General features: G+C 49.3%; 1 protein-coding gene across 11 annotated transcripts in view; it reads right to left on the bottom strand.

Moving 5' to 3' along the window:
• The window catches only part of LOC128886310 (protein sprint), a 70,319-nt gene that overhangs the window by 22,460 nt on the left and 30,882 nt on the right, over positions 1 to 16,977 (bottom strand). Inside the window, exon 1 of one of the 11 annotated variants that reach the window (XM_054141033.1) lies at positions 13,865 to 13,995. The exons of 5 other annotated variants lie outside the window; for them this stretch is intronic. In XM_054141033.1, coding sequence (XP_053997008.1) covers positions 13,865 to 13,917 — 53 coding nt within the window. In that variant the 5' untranslated portion in view covers positions 13,918 to 13,995. Of the gene's footprint in view, positions 1 to 958; positions 1,742 to 1,765; positions 2,210 to 7,746; positions 9,029 to 13,864; positions 13,996 to 16,977 lie in introns of those variants that run through there. 5 more of the 11 variants (XM_054141032.1, XM_054141030.1, XM_054141031.1 and 2 more) reach the window with 5 other exon arrangements.

The following is a 16,977-nucleotide window of genomic DNA, read 5'->3' as shown; positions in this document are numbered from 1 at the left end:
CTCTCGGGTCATCGATCGTCGAGCTACTCGCTCCAACAACCGAGATTTCCTACGCGACATCAGACCTTTTATTACGTTGCATATAATACGAGATGATCGATATCTACCGTGTCTCCTTCGATCGATTCGCTTCGAAACAACGGAAACGACAGCGACGTTGTTGCGCTAAAGAAAACAGGTTAGATAGATAAAGCTCGCGAGGTATAGGCGTTTCAGCCTTTTAACAGCTGCGGTTTGCACCGAATCGGCGCGGCGCGCAACAACGTGTCGCGTACACGGCTTAATTGCGATCGATCGGTGAATTTGTCCCTGCGTACGAACGCGATGCTCTCGTGCTGGTATTAATATCGAATGCAAACACTCGACGGACAAGATGGACAGCGCGAATCGAGAGAAAATCGGTTGGAGATGTCGGAAAGCCGGTTCCGAGATACGCTTGGCCATGGTTACTGTTGGACGAAACGATGTCTACAATTTCAAGAAATCGATGAAATCTATATTTATATATACGCTGTGGCTAGGTATGATATTTATGTTTAATGTGAAAGGTCGAACAAGAAGCGTCTTACTCGTTAATCGTATCGCATTTCATCGACTACCAAGCCGCGACGGAACGCGTGATATGTAGCATTAAGGTAACCGCGAGTAAACACGTGTGTCTCTCGCGCAACAAACTTTAAATAATCGGCCTATAAGTCAAAGGCAACTAATATTTTCTACGCGATTGAAACGTGTATAGTATGTACATGTATATCGGTGAACACGAGGGACGACACAAGACAAACATAGCAACTGTATCGCCAAGAGAGTAGGGAGTAGCGCAAAGTAAAAGTTAAAAATTGGTCGTTTAAGAGAGAATTGTCAAGTTTGAGAAAAAGATGACGGTACGTTGAATATATCGCGTTATACGTCGCAGACTTGATCGCGAAGAGGAATCTTTCGTGTACGTAGAGCCTACCCTCCATGGATGTTGCAATACTGTAACATTATACAAACAGTTTCCAAGTACCACGCGGTTGACGAGCACTCCCGTATCAGTGTCGGTTGCAGTCGACCGATAACGCCGCAAGATTCTTCGGGAACGGAATCGGATAATACTCGACGCCTACGTTGCGTTCTCGAATGCACTTTCCTCGAGCCACCAAAGCATCGCGGACCGTTACAAACTATTCAATCTATTTCCTTCTATGTATCTCGAGAATGAAATTGCACTCTTAACTTTCCTCGTCGAGTGCGCCGAGTCTAATCGATAGCGATTCGTGTTTTCCTAACGTTGATCTAATCCTGATAAACGCTTATCGAATTTCTACCGATAATTCAACGATACACCTGCTGCACACAAATTCTCATCTATCGGACTTCAAAATGTCACGTTAAACATCAACGAGGACAGCGAGAGACTCGGTGGTATACCCTGATCGTGCATCTACGTTGCGAAACGGTCAACCACCTAATCGGTCATTCGGTTCCATATCGTACCGAATCCTTACCGATACCCTGGCTTCGCGACTGGGTCGATTCGATTAGTAGTAACCTCGCGATATTGCCGTACGATCATTGTCGCATCGATCTTGGAGATTCGAGCGGTGCTTTGTAATGACCGTACGGTGTGACGTCACTGGTCGCGATCACTCCGCGATGCTTCGTCTCACCGAGATGCTTTTCCTCCTCCGGAAGATGATGCTTTCGAATCGATAACCACGGAACCAACAAACGAAACTTTCACTTCCGGTAACCAACAGCGTTTTCAGGGAACAGAACTCACCGGTAGAGAACACTTTTGCTTCTTTCACGTAAAAAACCGGTATAGGTACAGGTACGGGTACGGGTACAGGTACACACACGCGAAATCGAATGCACACCCGACGGCGAAAGGCGCCGTGACGCCAGTCGGCGACACACTGCCAGTCGGCGTCGCGACGACACGTACAGGGACGCAACACGCAACTGCGGCCCATCGTCTCTCCTACACGCCTACCAGTGCCGGGTTCGTAGGTGTGATCCGGTGGGAGAAGAATCGAGGAGCTAAGAGCATGCGCGGTCGACGCGACGCGCTCTTCGTTATTAGATTTCTCTACCGTGTACAGGGATCGGTGTTTACTTTTTTTCTGTTAATCGAGCCAAAATCGTGCAACAGCTGTTTCGAAGCGTCGCATGCGCAGTTTAAAAATATACGTATAGTTGCTAGTCCCTACGAGATACGAAGTAAGAAAAGCGAGCTTACAATTAGTAACACGAGTCGTTTAACGGCAAAGAAACGTAGCCTCGGTGGTAAGCTAGAATTAAGACACCGGTCCATCGGATGCAGGACGAATGACACTGCGCGAATCGTGATCTAATGTTACGATTCGTCGAAACTTTAAATATGCTTTCTCGTGTCGAGGTGTGGTTGGAGAAACCGCGGTTGGTGTCGGGTTATGTAACAGGTTTTACGTAGGTACGCGTCTGATGTACGCGGGAGCTACGTCCTCCGTTGTTGGAATCTTTTCTTTTTCACTTATACCAGAACGCGAGTTTGTACACCGCGATATGGAACGTTGCGGTTTCGCGAAAATGGATCTCGGAATGATAGATAATCGCGAGGAAAACAACGAGTGCGTTTCCTTTTATTCGTTTATCGTACGATGTCCTTTTTCGAAAGCGAACGGTGGGCGTTGCGATATTTTTTTTCATAGTAGATGAGTCTTTTTAATCGATGTACGCGTACGTATCCTTCTGGACTCTGTATCTTTGAACGGAAAAGTGATTCGACGAAACGTAGCGATTGGCTTTGGTTGCACGAGTATTAAGTAGCACAGCATCCGATTTCCACTAGATCCCGGCGAACGTCGGTTGTACTTTACACCGTGGTCCGATTGCGCTTCGTCCGTGATTCCCATGCCGTGCAAGTGCCATTAAAGTGAAAATACACCTCGAGATAATTAGCGCGTGTCGTCGACACGGCTGCTGGACAAATAACGCACAGAATTACTTCTCGTCTCGTTAAATATCAAGAAACACGCGAATAAATGAACGGCGATACGCGACGCAACGGTTCACCGAAACGGAATATTCGCCACTCGCCCGCTTCGACATACTCTCCACGGATGAATCACAGGTCCAGGCGCGATAAACTTTTTCTTCTGGAAACGATCAAAGTTTGTTTCTTGTTCTTCTAGTCCCGAGTATACCCTTCTATTTCTCTCCGAGGTATACCCTGTTCACGTACGCGAATGCTTTTTCTAAACGCATCTTTGCTTTGCAAAGGAAGAAGCGAAAAGGCTTCGAGACGAAAAGTGGCGGCAGTAAAATTCTCGGTAACCGCCACAAATCTCTTCCGCCGCCTTTCCTTGCTTTTTCAGACGCGAACCTAGCAGTGGTACCCTTTTACAGCCACTCTCCTAATCCACTGCGCCCCTTTCCGATACAACTCGAACGATCTATGCGGGTTCGCCCTGGGAGACCGTACGAACCCGCGCGGAATCAACGATCGAGCTACTTTTTCTAGAGGAAAGAAGCTCTAGACTCTTTCCAAGGAATTCCGAAGCGTACAAGTATTCGTTATACTTTTCGATGTCTGATGGTCCGACTTTGGAGCATACGAGTCTTGGCGGTCCTAGAAAACCCGTACCTCGAACTCGAGTTTTCGTTGCGAGATGGGACGTATACCGGATTTTTATCTCGCGTACGGACTTTGCTCCCATAATCCATGAATAAGAATACGCGCGCGCCATTGCACGATGAAGTTGCTAGCAGGTTTTTTTTTCTTCCTATCTCCGCTTCGTGGAAAGTTTGAAAAAGTTTCATCGAAAATTTCGTCCGAGCACCTGAGCTCGCGAACTTGTTCACGATTCTCACGAGCAAGTCGCGCTCCCTTCCTTCTCGAGACGACGGTCTACACCATCCATCCCTTATTCCTTTGGCGTGTACTCGAGAACGAGGAGGGAACGTTGCGTTGTTCGTGTATCGCGACAAGACGATTTTTACGATTACAATCTCGACGTTGCGTGGTTGGTCGTTGCACGTTACGGGACTCGCGTGATGGAATGGGAACGCTTTTCCATTAAACGAAGGTGGACCGCGTGTTTGACGGGCACTTTCGTGCGAGGTTGGATGAAGGGTCGAAGGAGGTAAACGATACTCGAAGCGTGGTACCGTTCGGTAAGCCGGATTCGAGAGATCGAGGAAAGAACTGGACGCTCGGTTTCCCAGCGTAGGTTTTTCTACTCGCGACTTTCCCCCTTTTTTCCACTCGGCGGCACGCGATTGTCCTCGAGGGGACAGTTTAAAGGGTTCGGGGAAAAATTGTAACGCAGCAGCAGCAGCAGCACGAGCAAGTTGCCGTTGAGTAATCACCCCTGCGGAGTTAGTTTCCCCTTGAGAAACGATCGAATATGCAAAATACTTGGCCGAGCGTAGTTTTCTAAACAATTTGGGAAATGGGCACTTGTGACGCGCGTAAAGCACCTAGACATCGTGGATGGGGATGGAACGAGACGAGAACGATCGAAAGATTTCTTTGTCGAATATCGATTCTCAGCTGAAAGAAGGAGATTTTCGAGATAAACATTGACTCGATCCTTCGATTCCCTCGCCGCGCCGGCGCCGTCGTATTCGCGACAATTGACCGCGGTATCGGCAGTTTCAGATGGTCGGGGGCTCGTCTGACAACGTTATATCGTCTCGTATCTGGCAAACAATTTGTTGTCTGCCAGCAAGCCCATTTTCCATCCTTCCACCCCCGTCATCCGTCATATCCGAAGCTTCGTCTCTGTCAAATACCTGTGTCGGCAACCGCAAACCTCTTCGTTCTTTCGACGATCGCGACGACGCGACCAAGACAACGAAGAAGAAAAAGTACGAGGGGGGACATCCGTTTCCGGAAATCACGTCACGTACGAAGTCGCGCCCCGCCTTTGGTCTTTTCTGATTGCTTTTTGAATCGGAAAGCTCCCCCGCTGGTGCGGTATTGAAAATCGAAGCTGCAGGATTTCTGTCCCGGTGAATGTCTTCGTTACCGTGGCTCAACGATTTCGGGGATTCGTTCCGACGCTCGAGGCGCTTCCGTGCTACGACGCGACGCATCGCGTCGTTTTACGCGTTTTACGGGAACGAGCGTGTATGCGTTGCGAGATCTCTCTAAATGGTATGCCGCGTTTCCGGGATAATTTAATTAGTAAGCGTACGAAGCGAAGTGCCAAGTCTTATCCCGTGGGTTTAATAGCGAGCTCTTCCCCGTGTCTGAGTTCGGTTCCCGAGGGACGTATCTTTTCCCGGGAACCGAGTTTCCCCGACTACACGCGCGCCCGCGTCCGCCGGTGATCCACACCGTCGCGGCAAACGAGGAAGCGTCTTCTCTTGTACCGCCACGCCGTTTAATGAATTAATTAACTATTATTTTCCTTGACTTTCGTCTATTCCCTCGAAGGTAGTTTATCCCTTCCTATCGTCGGACTGTCGTTTGCTCGACGGGCATTTTTATCGCTACGATACAATTCGTCCGTTTGGCGAGCAGAGCTACGTGAAATTCGCGTCGAGGCGCCTGACCGAGGCGCTTCTAAGGCGAAACTTTTAATTAAAAAGTAACCATCTAGGACGACGACGTACAGTTGAAACGGTGCACGACAGCCTCGAGCAATTTGCGGCGATATAAAAGTTCTCGATGGTCGTTTCGAAATCGGCGGAAGCTGAGCGACGAGGGTGCGCGTGGTCCTCCTCCTTCGACCCTTACTTTGTTTCGTTCTCGTCGCAGAGCAGAGCAGAGCAGAGACAGGGCCCAACGATCCAAGTCGGCAAAGCATATGTGCGCGCGTTCGATGCTTTCTCGGACAACCATCGACGAGACTTTGCACTCCGTTTCGAAAAGGTATCGATATACTATTGTACTATTCCGGTGTCTTTCACGTAAACCGAACATTTCTACGTCCGGGAAGATCTGACAAATACGCGAATCTGGCGATCAAGGGTAACAATCTCATCGGGACAAAAAGCGTTTCGTTTGATTGTCCATCAACGGCGCCGGCGACGCAGGTGGGGCTGACTGCTCTGCGATGACACAACCCTCCATCGCCAAGTTAAACCAACCAAAGGATTCCCCGTAAAGCAAAGAAGCGCGCAAGGTGGACTCTTTTTAAAGGCTCGCATAGGGTTCCAAGACCCGATCTCGACAACCTGTTCCCAACGGGAAGAAACAAAGAAAAAATAAAACAATGGCTAGTACGAACCGACCGAAGAGATACTTTTCTCTAACTGGCCAGCAAAAGAAGGGTTTCGTCTTCCTTTTACCAAGACCGTACGTTCAATGGCGCGCGGACCATTGGTATATTCTTTTCTGTCTCTACAGTTTCCGTGGACGACTCGATATTTTCGAGTTTCCGAGAGATATCCAATGTCGCAAAAAATTTGGTTAAATAATGTTCCAGGCTGAACGATTTCGCTTCGCGTTTCTCAGTCCGTGCGCAAAGGTCGTTGTAAATCTCCACGCTGTTCCACGCTCGCGCCAGTGCGAAGCCGCTAATGAAAGGGAAAAGGAATTTATCGGCGATATAAATTGTCCCAGGATGTCGGACATCCGGCGGCGCTCGCGATCGATCGCGGTTCCGTGGTAGCCCTTCTCGTAAGGGGCGTAAAGAGCGAAAAAAGAAAAAATGAACCGTCGCCTTTATTGGTTTTCCTTCGGAGACCGTGGGTTTGTGGGTGGAGGGCTGAGGTTGGTTTTAATTAGGCGATCCGGGATCGGAAACGTTGGTCGTGGTCGATGCGGACGGCGAACGAGTCGAGAGATCGACTCGGCCGAGCTTGCGGGGGCGTTCGTACGATTCCTGGGTGCCGTAACGAGCTCTCGTTAGGGCCGCGATCAGATCAAATGTTCCGTTTGATACCGACAAACGAGCAGTCGCGCGACCATTCTCGACCGTTCGCGGTTTCGCGAATGCAACCCCGGGTTCGACGAGCCGTTACCGACGATACGTCAACCTTCCGGTGAACGACTACGTGCTACAAACAGTTCTTTTTCTTCCCACTCGTAACGTTTTACTTGCAACGTTCGAACTTTTTTCTCCGTTCATGGCGTTCTCGTCGATTTATCAGCGTTGAATTAAATTTCGATCGGCTTCCGTAACCGTGAACTTGGCAACCGGTGTCGTTGCGATGTTTCGAAATTCAATTTAAATGCAAGCCAGTCAATTTCATACGCCGATATTGACGCGTACGTATAAGCAAAAGGAGAATACATTATCCCTATCTCGGCGTAGCATCTGTAAGCGGCGGCAAACGTGTTTCGTATCGAGCAGCGCGTCACGGTATTAAGAGATCCGCGAGGTATTCGTAGGAGAAAGTCATAAAAAGGCAAAGAAAGTAGGTTACGGCGCCGTATAAACGCTCGCTTTTACGATAGGAGGAGCAAGGGTTGCTTACTTTGGTAACTTTGGAGAACTTTCGGTGCCGTGAAACCATGTTCGGAGCAACAATCGTCGGCAACGCGAGCAAGTAGTAACGGAAGAGAAGTGGTAAGACACGCTCGTAAAAACAGATTCGATAAAAATAGTTGCATCTCGACATCGCGATACACTATTGTACATAAGTGGTATTCCTGGACTGCGTATTGCGAGAGTTAATCGCTGAATTTCGAGCAAGTTTGTTCGCGTATCTTTGTGCAAACACATTTCTTGGATAGCTTGAGATACACGCACGTATACGACGGCGAAGCCACGTTCCAAAGAATTTTAACGTCGATTACACCTAATCTTTGCTCGTCCGAGCACTCACCTGATGATGTGCTGATTGGTAGATTGCAGCAAAATGGTGGTATACTTGGTGATGAGCATCTTTTTCCACGAGAGCTTAGGAAATCCAGAAATCCACGCGTAACGTGAAACTTGGACGGCGAGGACGAGCCGGTCCCGCACTCGTTTCGCATAAATCGCCCCTACGAAAATCGAGCAAAACCGTTCGCGAAGCAGACGACCGCGTGGATGCCACGGAAATTCTTCCGGCTATATTTAGCGGTCATATTTCCAACGCGCGCAAAGCGATCCACCCGGTTCTTCGTTTCTTCTTTTAAGACGTTCGCATCGGTATTCACGGCCAAAACTTTAACGTCACCGACTCTGCTCGGCGATCTTGGCTGTTGGTCCCTTGGCAAACATGCAGCTGTTCCTTGGAATGGAGATTCGATTCCCTTTCGATAAAATGATGAGTTTTTGTTGCGATCTTCCTCGTCCAGTTCCTTCGAAACTTGTAAATCTTGCACAGAGTCAACGAAAAAGTTTTTTTCTTTTCGCGCGTTGCATTGAAAATCACAAATCGAGGAGATTACTTTTAAACCATCGCGAAACAATTGGCGAAAAGATAGATACTTGACTCACTTGGGTCGTGTTTGTCGATCGAAAGATTCATCGCGTCGTGACAAACGATCCTCCGGCGATCCATTCCACGCGGGAGACGGCGGCAGGTGACGGGAGTCGGTACGCGTCGGCGTCGTTCGCGTCTGGCAGCTCGGTAGGAAACGATTCGCTCGATAAGCATTTCTTGGATGCGGGCTTAATCGGTGTCAACGAAGAACAGGCCTCGCGCGAACGATAAACAATCTCGCTCGGTTTATCGATGACGCCCGGACTTTTAAAAACTACGGACTGCAAGGCGACGCGACGTCGCCTGACTTTCCTCGACGAATTTTCAAACACCCCGAGTAACGTCCCCACCGAAAGTTCAGCGATACCAACGTGTAGCAGCTCGGTTTGTTCGTTTCGATTGATCTGGATTCACCGTTCGGTTCGGAAGGGCTCAAGATTATCGCGAGATGCCTCCAGCGAATGCTCAACCGCCTTCCGTTCGCGTCTCACCGGCTCGAATTGATTTCATGCTCGATCGCGCTCGAGTCTGGGTCATCAGCAGTAACTTTCGAACATGCTCGAGCCTCGGAAACACGCAGGTACGACGACGACAACGACGACGACGACGACGACGGCGACGACGACGCGGACATTCGAGCAACCTTCGGGCTGCCACAGTAGCAATCGAGACGTTGTCCGCGTCGAGAATAGTCATCGCTTGCCCAGGATTGGAGTTCGATCGTTCTCGGACGGCATCTTTCTTCTCTTCGAGTGCATCGTTTGGATATGTCGTTGCGCGTATCGTCTAGCTCGCGTGCTCGCGAGGTCAGCCTTTTAAACGAAGCGTTATCTCTCTCTCTCTCTCTCGACCGGGTTCTCCAACGACTAACGCTATCGTACAAGGATCGACCAACGCCCCGCGTGTTGCAGTCAAGTGGACACTGTTTGGATCGTTTGTTCGGCTAGGTCCTAATAGACGTTAACGTCGAAGCGTTCGGAAGAGTTTGCAAAATTCGGGTGACCTTGACCCAGGTTGAGGTTCATGGAGGAACGGTCCCCGAAGATTCCGAAAATGTTGGTTCGAGTGGAACTTCGATGGTACCGCGACGATGATTATTTATAGACGAGCCAGACAAAGAGATTCGAATGTGCTGCCTGGCTGCCGGTCGCGAATGGACTGGCTCCACGTTCCTTAAACACTATAGCTGTGGCTGCACTGCGTGGACTTTAGCTGCACGGGGCTGCTTATGCGCCGCCTATAGTCCGCCCGTAGCGGGATATCTTGGCTGGAACCTGGCTCGAGAAGTGTTTCGAGAGTGACGAAGCGGCCGAAGCCGAAGGTTCCTCCGTTCCGCGTTCGAGGGGCCACGTGTGCGTTCGGTTGTTCGGTGCATACACCCGGTCAAGCCGTGCGCAAGGGGACTGCACTCGCGAGTGCGCACTCTGGAGTCACACTGGCAGAGGCACGTAGGCAACCTGGAAACCGTGGGATCCCTGCTGGCTTGCCTGCTTGCCTGCTTACCTGCCACTAAAGTGGGGGTGATAATTTCTTGAGACGCGAAGCGATGGATCTCGCTCGTTTGGTCACCGAACAGACTCCCGCTCGACCGGAAACGCAGACTCGTTTTCGGGAAGAATTGGCGTTTTAGCGCCTCAAAGCATTTCTTCGAAATTCGACGATTTCAATCGATCCAATTGCGGCGACGCGACGCGACGTATACGGCAAGAGAAATGTAAACGCAGTCGCACCGTGGAAAACTTCGGACATATTAAAAACATGGTCGCGATTGTTCATTGTATGCTAACGTTGTGCAATTTGCGATGCAATTTGCACCACCGTGTTTTTCTCGCGTTTCATTCATCCCGGTCTCTTTCGCGGTTACCGCTCATTCGGTGGTATTCGCTCGATAAACGACCACCAACTTCTTGGCCGTCCCTCGTTTTTCTACTTCCTGTCCCCGTAACGCCGATGGAGCATCCGAGCCTCTCGGCTTCTCCGAAGCGTAGCCATCGGCGTCGCTTCTGAATCGGTCCTCGCCTCCTCGCATCCTGTCCGGGTGTCTTGTTCCATCGCGAAGCGAATCTCCCTCGCCAAAGGGGAAATTCAATTAGGTGGAAAGGCTTCGTCTCGAATAAACGTCCGACGCTTCGTTTATGAGTTGTTCGACGCGACGCCTCGCCCGTAAGCTGCTCTCGATAACAACTCCGCAAAGAGACATGTTGCTTTTAACCCCCAAGTCGTCGTTGTCGTTTTCGTCGTAAGTGGATAACGCGATAACGAATACTAAATTGGCATCGCCGCATCTTTCGAAGCCGGTGTAAGTAGTCTTGTTCGGGTCTAGGTCGTTTGGCTAATAGCGCGTAAGCCCTTGGTATTATACGCGTATTATACGTTCACGTGGCGTTGCGTTGGCTGGTCAGTCGCCTCGAGTCGTCTTTACTCGTTTCGAAGCGTAGCGCCAAAGGTGATGGGATGTTTTCGGTCGATAGGTTAATCTGTTTCGAATCGCATAGACGAGTATGTATGTATGCATGTGCGTAGCAAGCTACGCTACCGTTGGCTTGACCAGAAAAGGAAAACGAGAAAAGCGAAACTGAGTCGAAGAGGAAGAGTCTGGTTCAGAATGGCATCGTACCATCGCGGCACGGAGATCTTCTAATTGCTTTCTCGGGACGATTAGCGAACAAAGAAGGCACAGTGGGACGGCTATTTGTGGAAACCGGCCAACCGGCGAAGCGGTTACGCTCGACCTTCAGCGGTCGACAGCCAGAGCTCGGAGAACGGCTCCCGGTTTCTCGCGAAGGTTGCGCCTTCCATCTCGTCCATTGCGTCCTCGCGTAGCCGTCGCCGTCTCCGTCGCGATCGCTCGTCCTCTTCCAACCATTTTTTTCCGGGATCCTGTTTTGCCTGATCCTCGAGGAGAAAACAATCGCCGGGGGTACTTTCTGTTTCTAGTTGATGCCGGGAAGGCTGACCGTCAGTATCCTCGCGACGATCCAAGAGGATTTCGACGACGCCGATTAGTCGAGAACGAGAACATGGTTTATCGTAGAAGAACACGTTTAAATAAATGGTAATCTTTCGACTGTGAAAAATCCGGCATTTCGTTCGTCCTCGAGTCCGTATCCTTCTATTTTTCGTGTATTCTCTTTGCTATTTACGCGACTCCTGTTCCTCGAGCGGAACAGAGTTTTTACATTGTTAAACGGGAAATTCTGAACCGAGTGGTTTAATGCTGTTCGAGGGCCAGATCTCGCGATAAACCTCTTCTTTCCCTCCCGATTCTGCAGCGACGCGAGAGAAAAAAAGGTTTCGCTCGTAATGGCGCTGCGTGGGATCGCGCAGACTTTCTCGTCCAATACTCCGGAGGGCGAATCGACCGTTGTAATGCCGTGGCTCGCGTAATTACAAAGTTCTCGAACGAGAGGTTAATCGTCAAATTTCCCGGCGATCGAGCTCGATTAGAATGGAAATACGAATTACGAGCTGGAATTGCACATGTCCTACCGAGCAAACGCGTCGAGCGAAGCGAACGTGTGATTTTTGCGATGAACGAGCGAGCTCGAAGCGTGGATTAAATATAGGAAACTAGGCGAGGGTCGATTTCAACCCTCGTCAAACGATTCTCTTAACTATGTTTTACGTATCGGCGAATTTCTCTTGCCGGCATTATCGCAAACAACTCCCGTTGAACGCAAATCTACGTACTCTTGTTAATTAGATCGAGACAAGTACGGGTTCAAACAGTTAATTATTCCACGGTGGTTTATAAAACCACCATCGATCCATGATCTAAAAGTCTACGAGACTCGTCTCGGCTAACAACGACAACGAAACCAATTCGCGCCCACCGTTGCTTCTCTATTCTCTCGTCGGATGAGATTGGCCGTACGCGAACGTCTTAACGCGAACTGAATTATTTACAACGCGTGGCGTTACGTCGCGACGTTGCAAAGATCCGGCGCGGCTTTTTCGTCGGAATCCTCCTGGGAAACGTTCCGGTGCGGGTACCGCGTGTACCGCTCCTCTTGAAACGCAACGGATTATCTCGAGCTATGATATACAATCTCCATAAATCGACGAGTAAGCGCCGCCTCTTTTTCCGGCTTTCACCCTTCTCGGTGTCACGTAAGAGTTATACGCAACTTTGGGATGGTGATTTTCGCGTTCGATAATCGGATGCGTTTGTTTCGATCGTACGCGGCGACGACGGCGTAGCTTCTCTTTTTGTTCTCTAACCCGAAGCTGCGCGGCCGACGCGCCGCGCCGTGACCGTCTTAATATAGAAAAAAGAAAGTGTCACCCCTCGAATTTACGAGGGTTGCCGGCCCTAACTTCCGTGAATTCTTCCAAGGTGAAGGGCGGTAGGGATCAAGGACGAAAATATAAAGGGATCGCAGCGGTCGAAAACATTATCGCCCAGGAAGAGACCGCGAAATCGTTATCTTTCATTTTTCACCTCATAACGTCGGCGTCGGGACAATAACGCCCCGGGCCGGAGCATTGTCGACGGCAAGGTAAGCTCGCGATGCTCCTTTTGAAAGAAAGAATAGGACGAAGAAGACGCGGAGATTTAACTCTTCAGAAAATGAGTGTCTCAAAAGAAAAAGCACTATTATTGTTACGATTAGCGAATATACGAAGCGTACCGCGATGCGAACGCGGCAGCGGTTTCCGCTCGTTTTCGACTACGATCCGCGTTATCTCTCTCTCGCAACGATCCACGCTGTGGGACAGGGTATCGATCGATTCCCTCGCCACGTTTAGCTTATCGGGGTTGCAACGATATCGGTAGCCTCGCGTCAACCTGGACCATGCCAGTCGCCGCGACGGCGACGCGTCGGCCGTCGATATGGCGTCCGCGTGGGGTGCAACGGCACCGACGCACCCCCAACGGAGCTATTGTGGCCAGTGACAAAGACACGCGCTTCGTACACCTCGAGTTTCGAACTGACAGAGCCGTGGGGCCAGTCGGAAAGTGGAAGGAGCACGCGATACAAAGAGAAACGAGAGAACGAGAAGGTAGAACACTCGCGCGTGGCAAGAGCAACCCACTCGCATTGTAAAACGTCGAATCGATTTTTCCCCCGACCCGAATCCCGGGACCGCGACGCGTCGCTCGAACGAGCGCTTTTGTAAATGGTGTAAATTGAGCGAGTAAGACGGGCGGAAAAGGGACCGTGTCTCCCTCGGGCGTTCCGAGAAAGTGCATTAGCACCGTGGAATAGCAACGAGAGGAGGTTCTCGATCCTAGGCGAACGGAGAATCGATCGTTTTCTCGGACCAAACGAATAAGTAAAAATATGTCGGTATCGGAGCGCGCGTTTCAGTAACGCGTAAATAAGCAACGATCCAGATGCGCGTATCATCCGCACTAACGACTCCACCGATGAACGGTTACCATAAAAAAAACCTGACCCGATCGACGGCTATCAAACTAATTTGACATACTTACGAATACACGTGAACCCATGATATCTAGTTAAACTCCAGTATACGACTCTACGTTAAACACGTTCGAGCAGTATTCGAGCACCATTCGGTAATTCACCTTTTTCTTCTAGAATCGAGAAGACCGATGACCACGTCGCAGAGGACCAACATCGTCAACCCTCGACGAATCCCGCGCGTTTCAGCGTCTACGGAAACGTATACGCAAGCTTGCCACTGTCGCCGAAAAACCAAGACTGTTTCAGGAACGGTGCACGATTCCAGAAACGCGACATGTCCGCGATAAACGCCGACCAAGAGGGATGGATCGGACGGACCAAAGATGTTTCAAAGACGAACGACACGCGACTGGACAGTGCACCGCTGCGCGGGTACAGTGCACTCGACCACTCGCGGTCTAACATTAGACAAAAACAGAAATAGACGATAATTTTCAAATTGGAGGGAGGACTGACACCGGGGGATGGGAAGCACGAGAGATGGAAAACGACCGAGTCCGCTGGAAATGAGCCAAAAGAACGGCTGGGAGGTGGTGGGATACGTTTCGGACGCGCGATTTTCGGAAACGCCGATGACGCGGCCGACGCCGACGCTTGCCCTGTTCCCAAGAAACGTCCAAAAAATTGTTCCTTGTAATTGTAATCGATATCGAACCACCGGTGCCGATGACTTTCTTTGCATCGAATAAAGTTTCATTCCTCGTTGCGGTTGCGTGTCTCTTGTAAAATCGTACCAGGAATGAAAAGCGAGTTGTAACGCAATTTATCGTTCTCCCGGTACTTGGTTCAATTATTCGCGAACGGTGGATTGAAACGCGCCGTGAGCGGCGCCGGCGCCGCGCTGAATGGAATTAAGAACTAGTCGAAACAAGTCAAGTCCGTCGTTGTTGTTGGTTTCCAGAGCTCTCCAAATACTCTTGTTATCTCGATGAAACCATATTCTTTTAAATGAATTTTTCGATGCCATTCGATTTCGCTTTCAAACGTGCTTCAAATAGCTTTTAAATGCGCGAGTCAACGTGGACCGATAGCGACGCGCTCTTGCAAACCACCGAGTTTCTCATTTAACTTGATATTCGGCGGCCGAGTTCGTTTCTCCGGTTCCCTTTTTCTTGCCTGGCCGTTTATCGTTCTCGGAGAAAAAGTTTTTGATCGAGGAGCGGTTGGTCGATTCGGCTATTCTCAAGAGAGATTTGTTTGAATCCGTCGCGGCCGAGTACTTGATTCAAAATTTAATTAGGAAAGAAAACCAATTACGCGATTCTATAAGAGGAGTTGCCTTTAGTCACAAAGGTTTCTCGTTTGAAAATCGGCTCGAAGGAATACTGTGAACGCGTCGCGTCGGGGGGTTCCGTTATCCTGTTCCTGGTGCAAATTAGTATTCGTTTGCGTACCGTGTCGCATGAACGCACACGCAGACAGGATCGCGCACGAACGAGTACGCCCGGCCCCGATGATCCTGCAAAGACCGAACCACCACGGTGGACCGGCCCCCTCTTTTGCCGAAACAAACCCGAAAGTTGGCGCAATTGCCGGGAACAATGCACGAGTTGGACCGGCAATGCTCCGGCATTGTTTTCGCCTCTTTCGGAATCCGCTCGAACGCGCCTCGTTGGAGCTCTTTTCACAATTATCCACGATAAGCGTGCAAACGCAACAACGCGAAAAACTTGAGAAGCTCGCTTTCCCTAGAAAGTCGCGGTAATTAATACGAACGCGTGGTAATTAGACGGAGCTGACTCCGCGATAATTAACCGGAACGACTCGGCCGAGTTTAAAACTATTCGTACCTCGGACAGAAAGGTATGTGTATGTACGCTCAGGTTATAGCGTTTAACGAGTAAAATAGCGGATGACACTACGAGTCTGCGATTTCCGATATCTTTCCCCTCATCGGAACTCGCGTTGCGATTCGTATCAGGATCGCTTTACCAATTGTACATAGTACTTTCGTTAATTATTTTTTCGAAATAATTTCTTCGAAAAAATTCCTTCTTTTATTCGATTATTCTATCGATAATTTCGTTTGTATTTTACTTTAACGCATCTCCGATAACAAAGTGTCCGACCGGTCGATATCATCGGTGGTTTCGGTGGTTTCGTTATCGGATGCAGTCGTTGCACGTTTACTCACCGTTTCGTTTACTTTCCTCGTTTAATTTACAAACTACGTTGCAATCGCAATTTGGCATTCGCGAATCGTGTCGGGAATACGAACGCACGATGAGATAATCTCACCCTTAACCGTTTAACCGCTGTTCGGTTAAAGTCACTGACGATATTGTTATTTTCAAATTGAAACGTGCTCGTTTCCACAGGTATAAAATAATAATTAACAGACGTTCGGGAAATATGGTCAGGCCAGACAAATGTCATTTATCCGTTTCAGGCTGGATAGTAAAGTGGCTTCCGCAACCGATGCGCGATTATTCGCGTTTCCAGTTTCGCGTTTCGACGTGTCACTTGTCGAGACCAGCCATTATTTCGGAGTCCGTGTCTCTGGCAACAGGTGAACGGCTGCAGACGACACCGAAACGAAACGAATCGAATCGAATCGAATCGAGTATGTTCGTCGTTCTCAGTTTCGTGAATGTCAAACTTGACGTGGACGTGAATATCGGAATTATTGGATAGTTTGAGCACGCATTCGTCTAATTTCGAGATTCTCGCGTTGATGGATTCGATTTCAACTATCGTGGCATCTGCGCTCGGGAGAAATGGAATTGGCATTTTTCGATAGATAAAATTTACAATTTTTACCACTTTTAGCAGATCTTGCTCGACAAAGTGAATCGATAAATAAATAAATAAAATCTTTTCTCGCATTCGTTACAAATACCTTTGTAACTTTCGTTTAAAGCTGCAAAGATTCCAAGCTTGTTCGACGAAGAGGGCCTCGTAGCAGGCGAGAAATTAAATTCACCGAAAGTAAATCGAATTTACCCGCACCACGGGACCAAAGGGTCTAACGAACCAAAAAATCACGTTGCTGCGCGTCCGCCAAGGAGAAGAGTAAGACGCAGCGGAAGGGGTCGTCGACGACCAACAAGGATTAAAATGAAAATCATGATCCGAATGACTAAAAGGAGGAAAAATCAAACAAATTTCTCGTCGTTAAAGTTGTTTGCAACGAATGTTGGAGTTGAAAGGTACGGTAAACTCGAAATTTCAACGCTTTATATCGATGGATTCAAAGGTGACGAAACGCCTGGAC

Source organism: Hylaeus anthracinus, unplaced genomic scaffold, assembly GCF_026225885.1.
Source record: "Hylaeus anthracinus isolate JK02 unplaced genomic scaffold, UHH_iyHylAnth1.0_haploid 11982, whole genome shotgun sequence".
NCBI lineage: Eukaryota > Metazoa > Arthropoda > Insecta > Hymenoptera > Colletidae > Hylaeus > Hylaeus anthracinus.
This window is presented reverse-complemented; position numbering and strand designations above follow the sequence as displayed.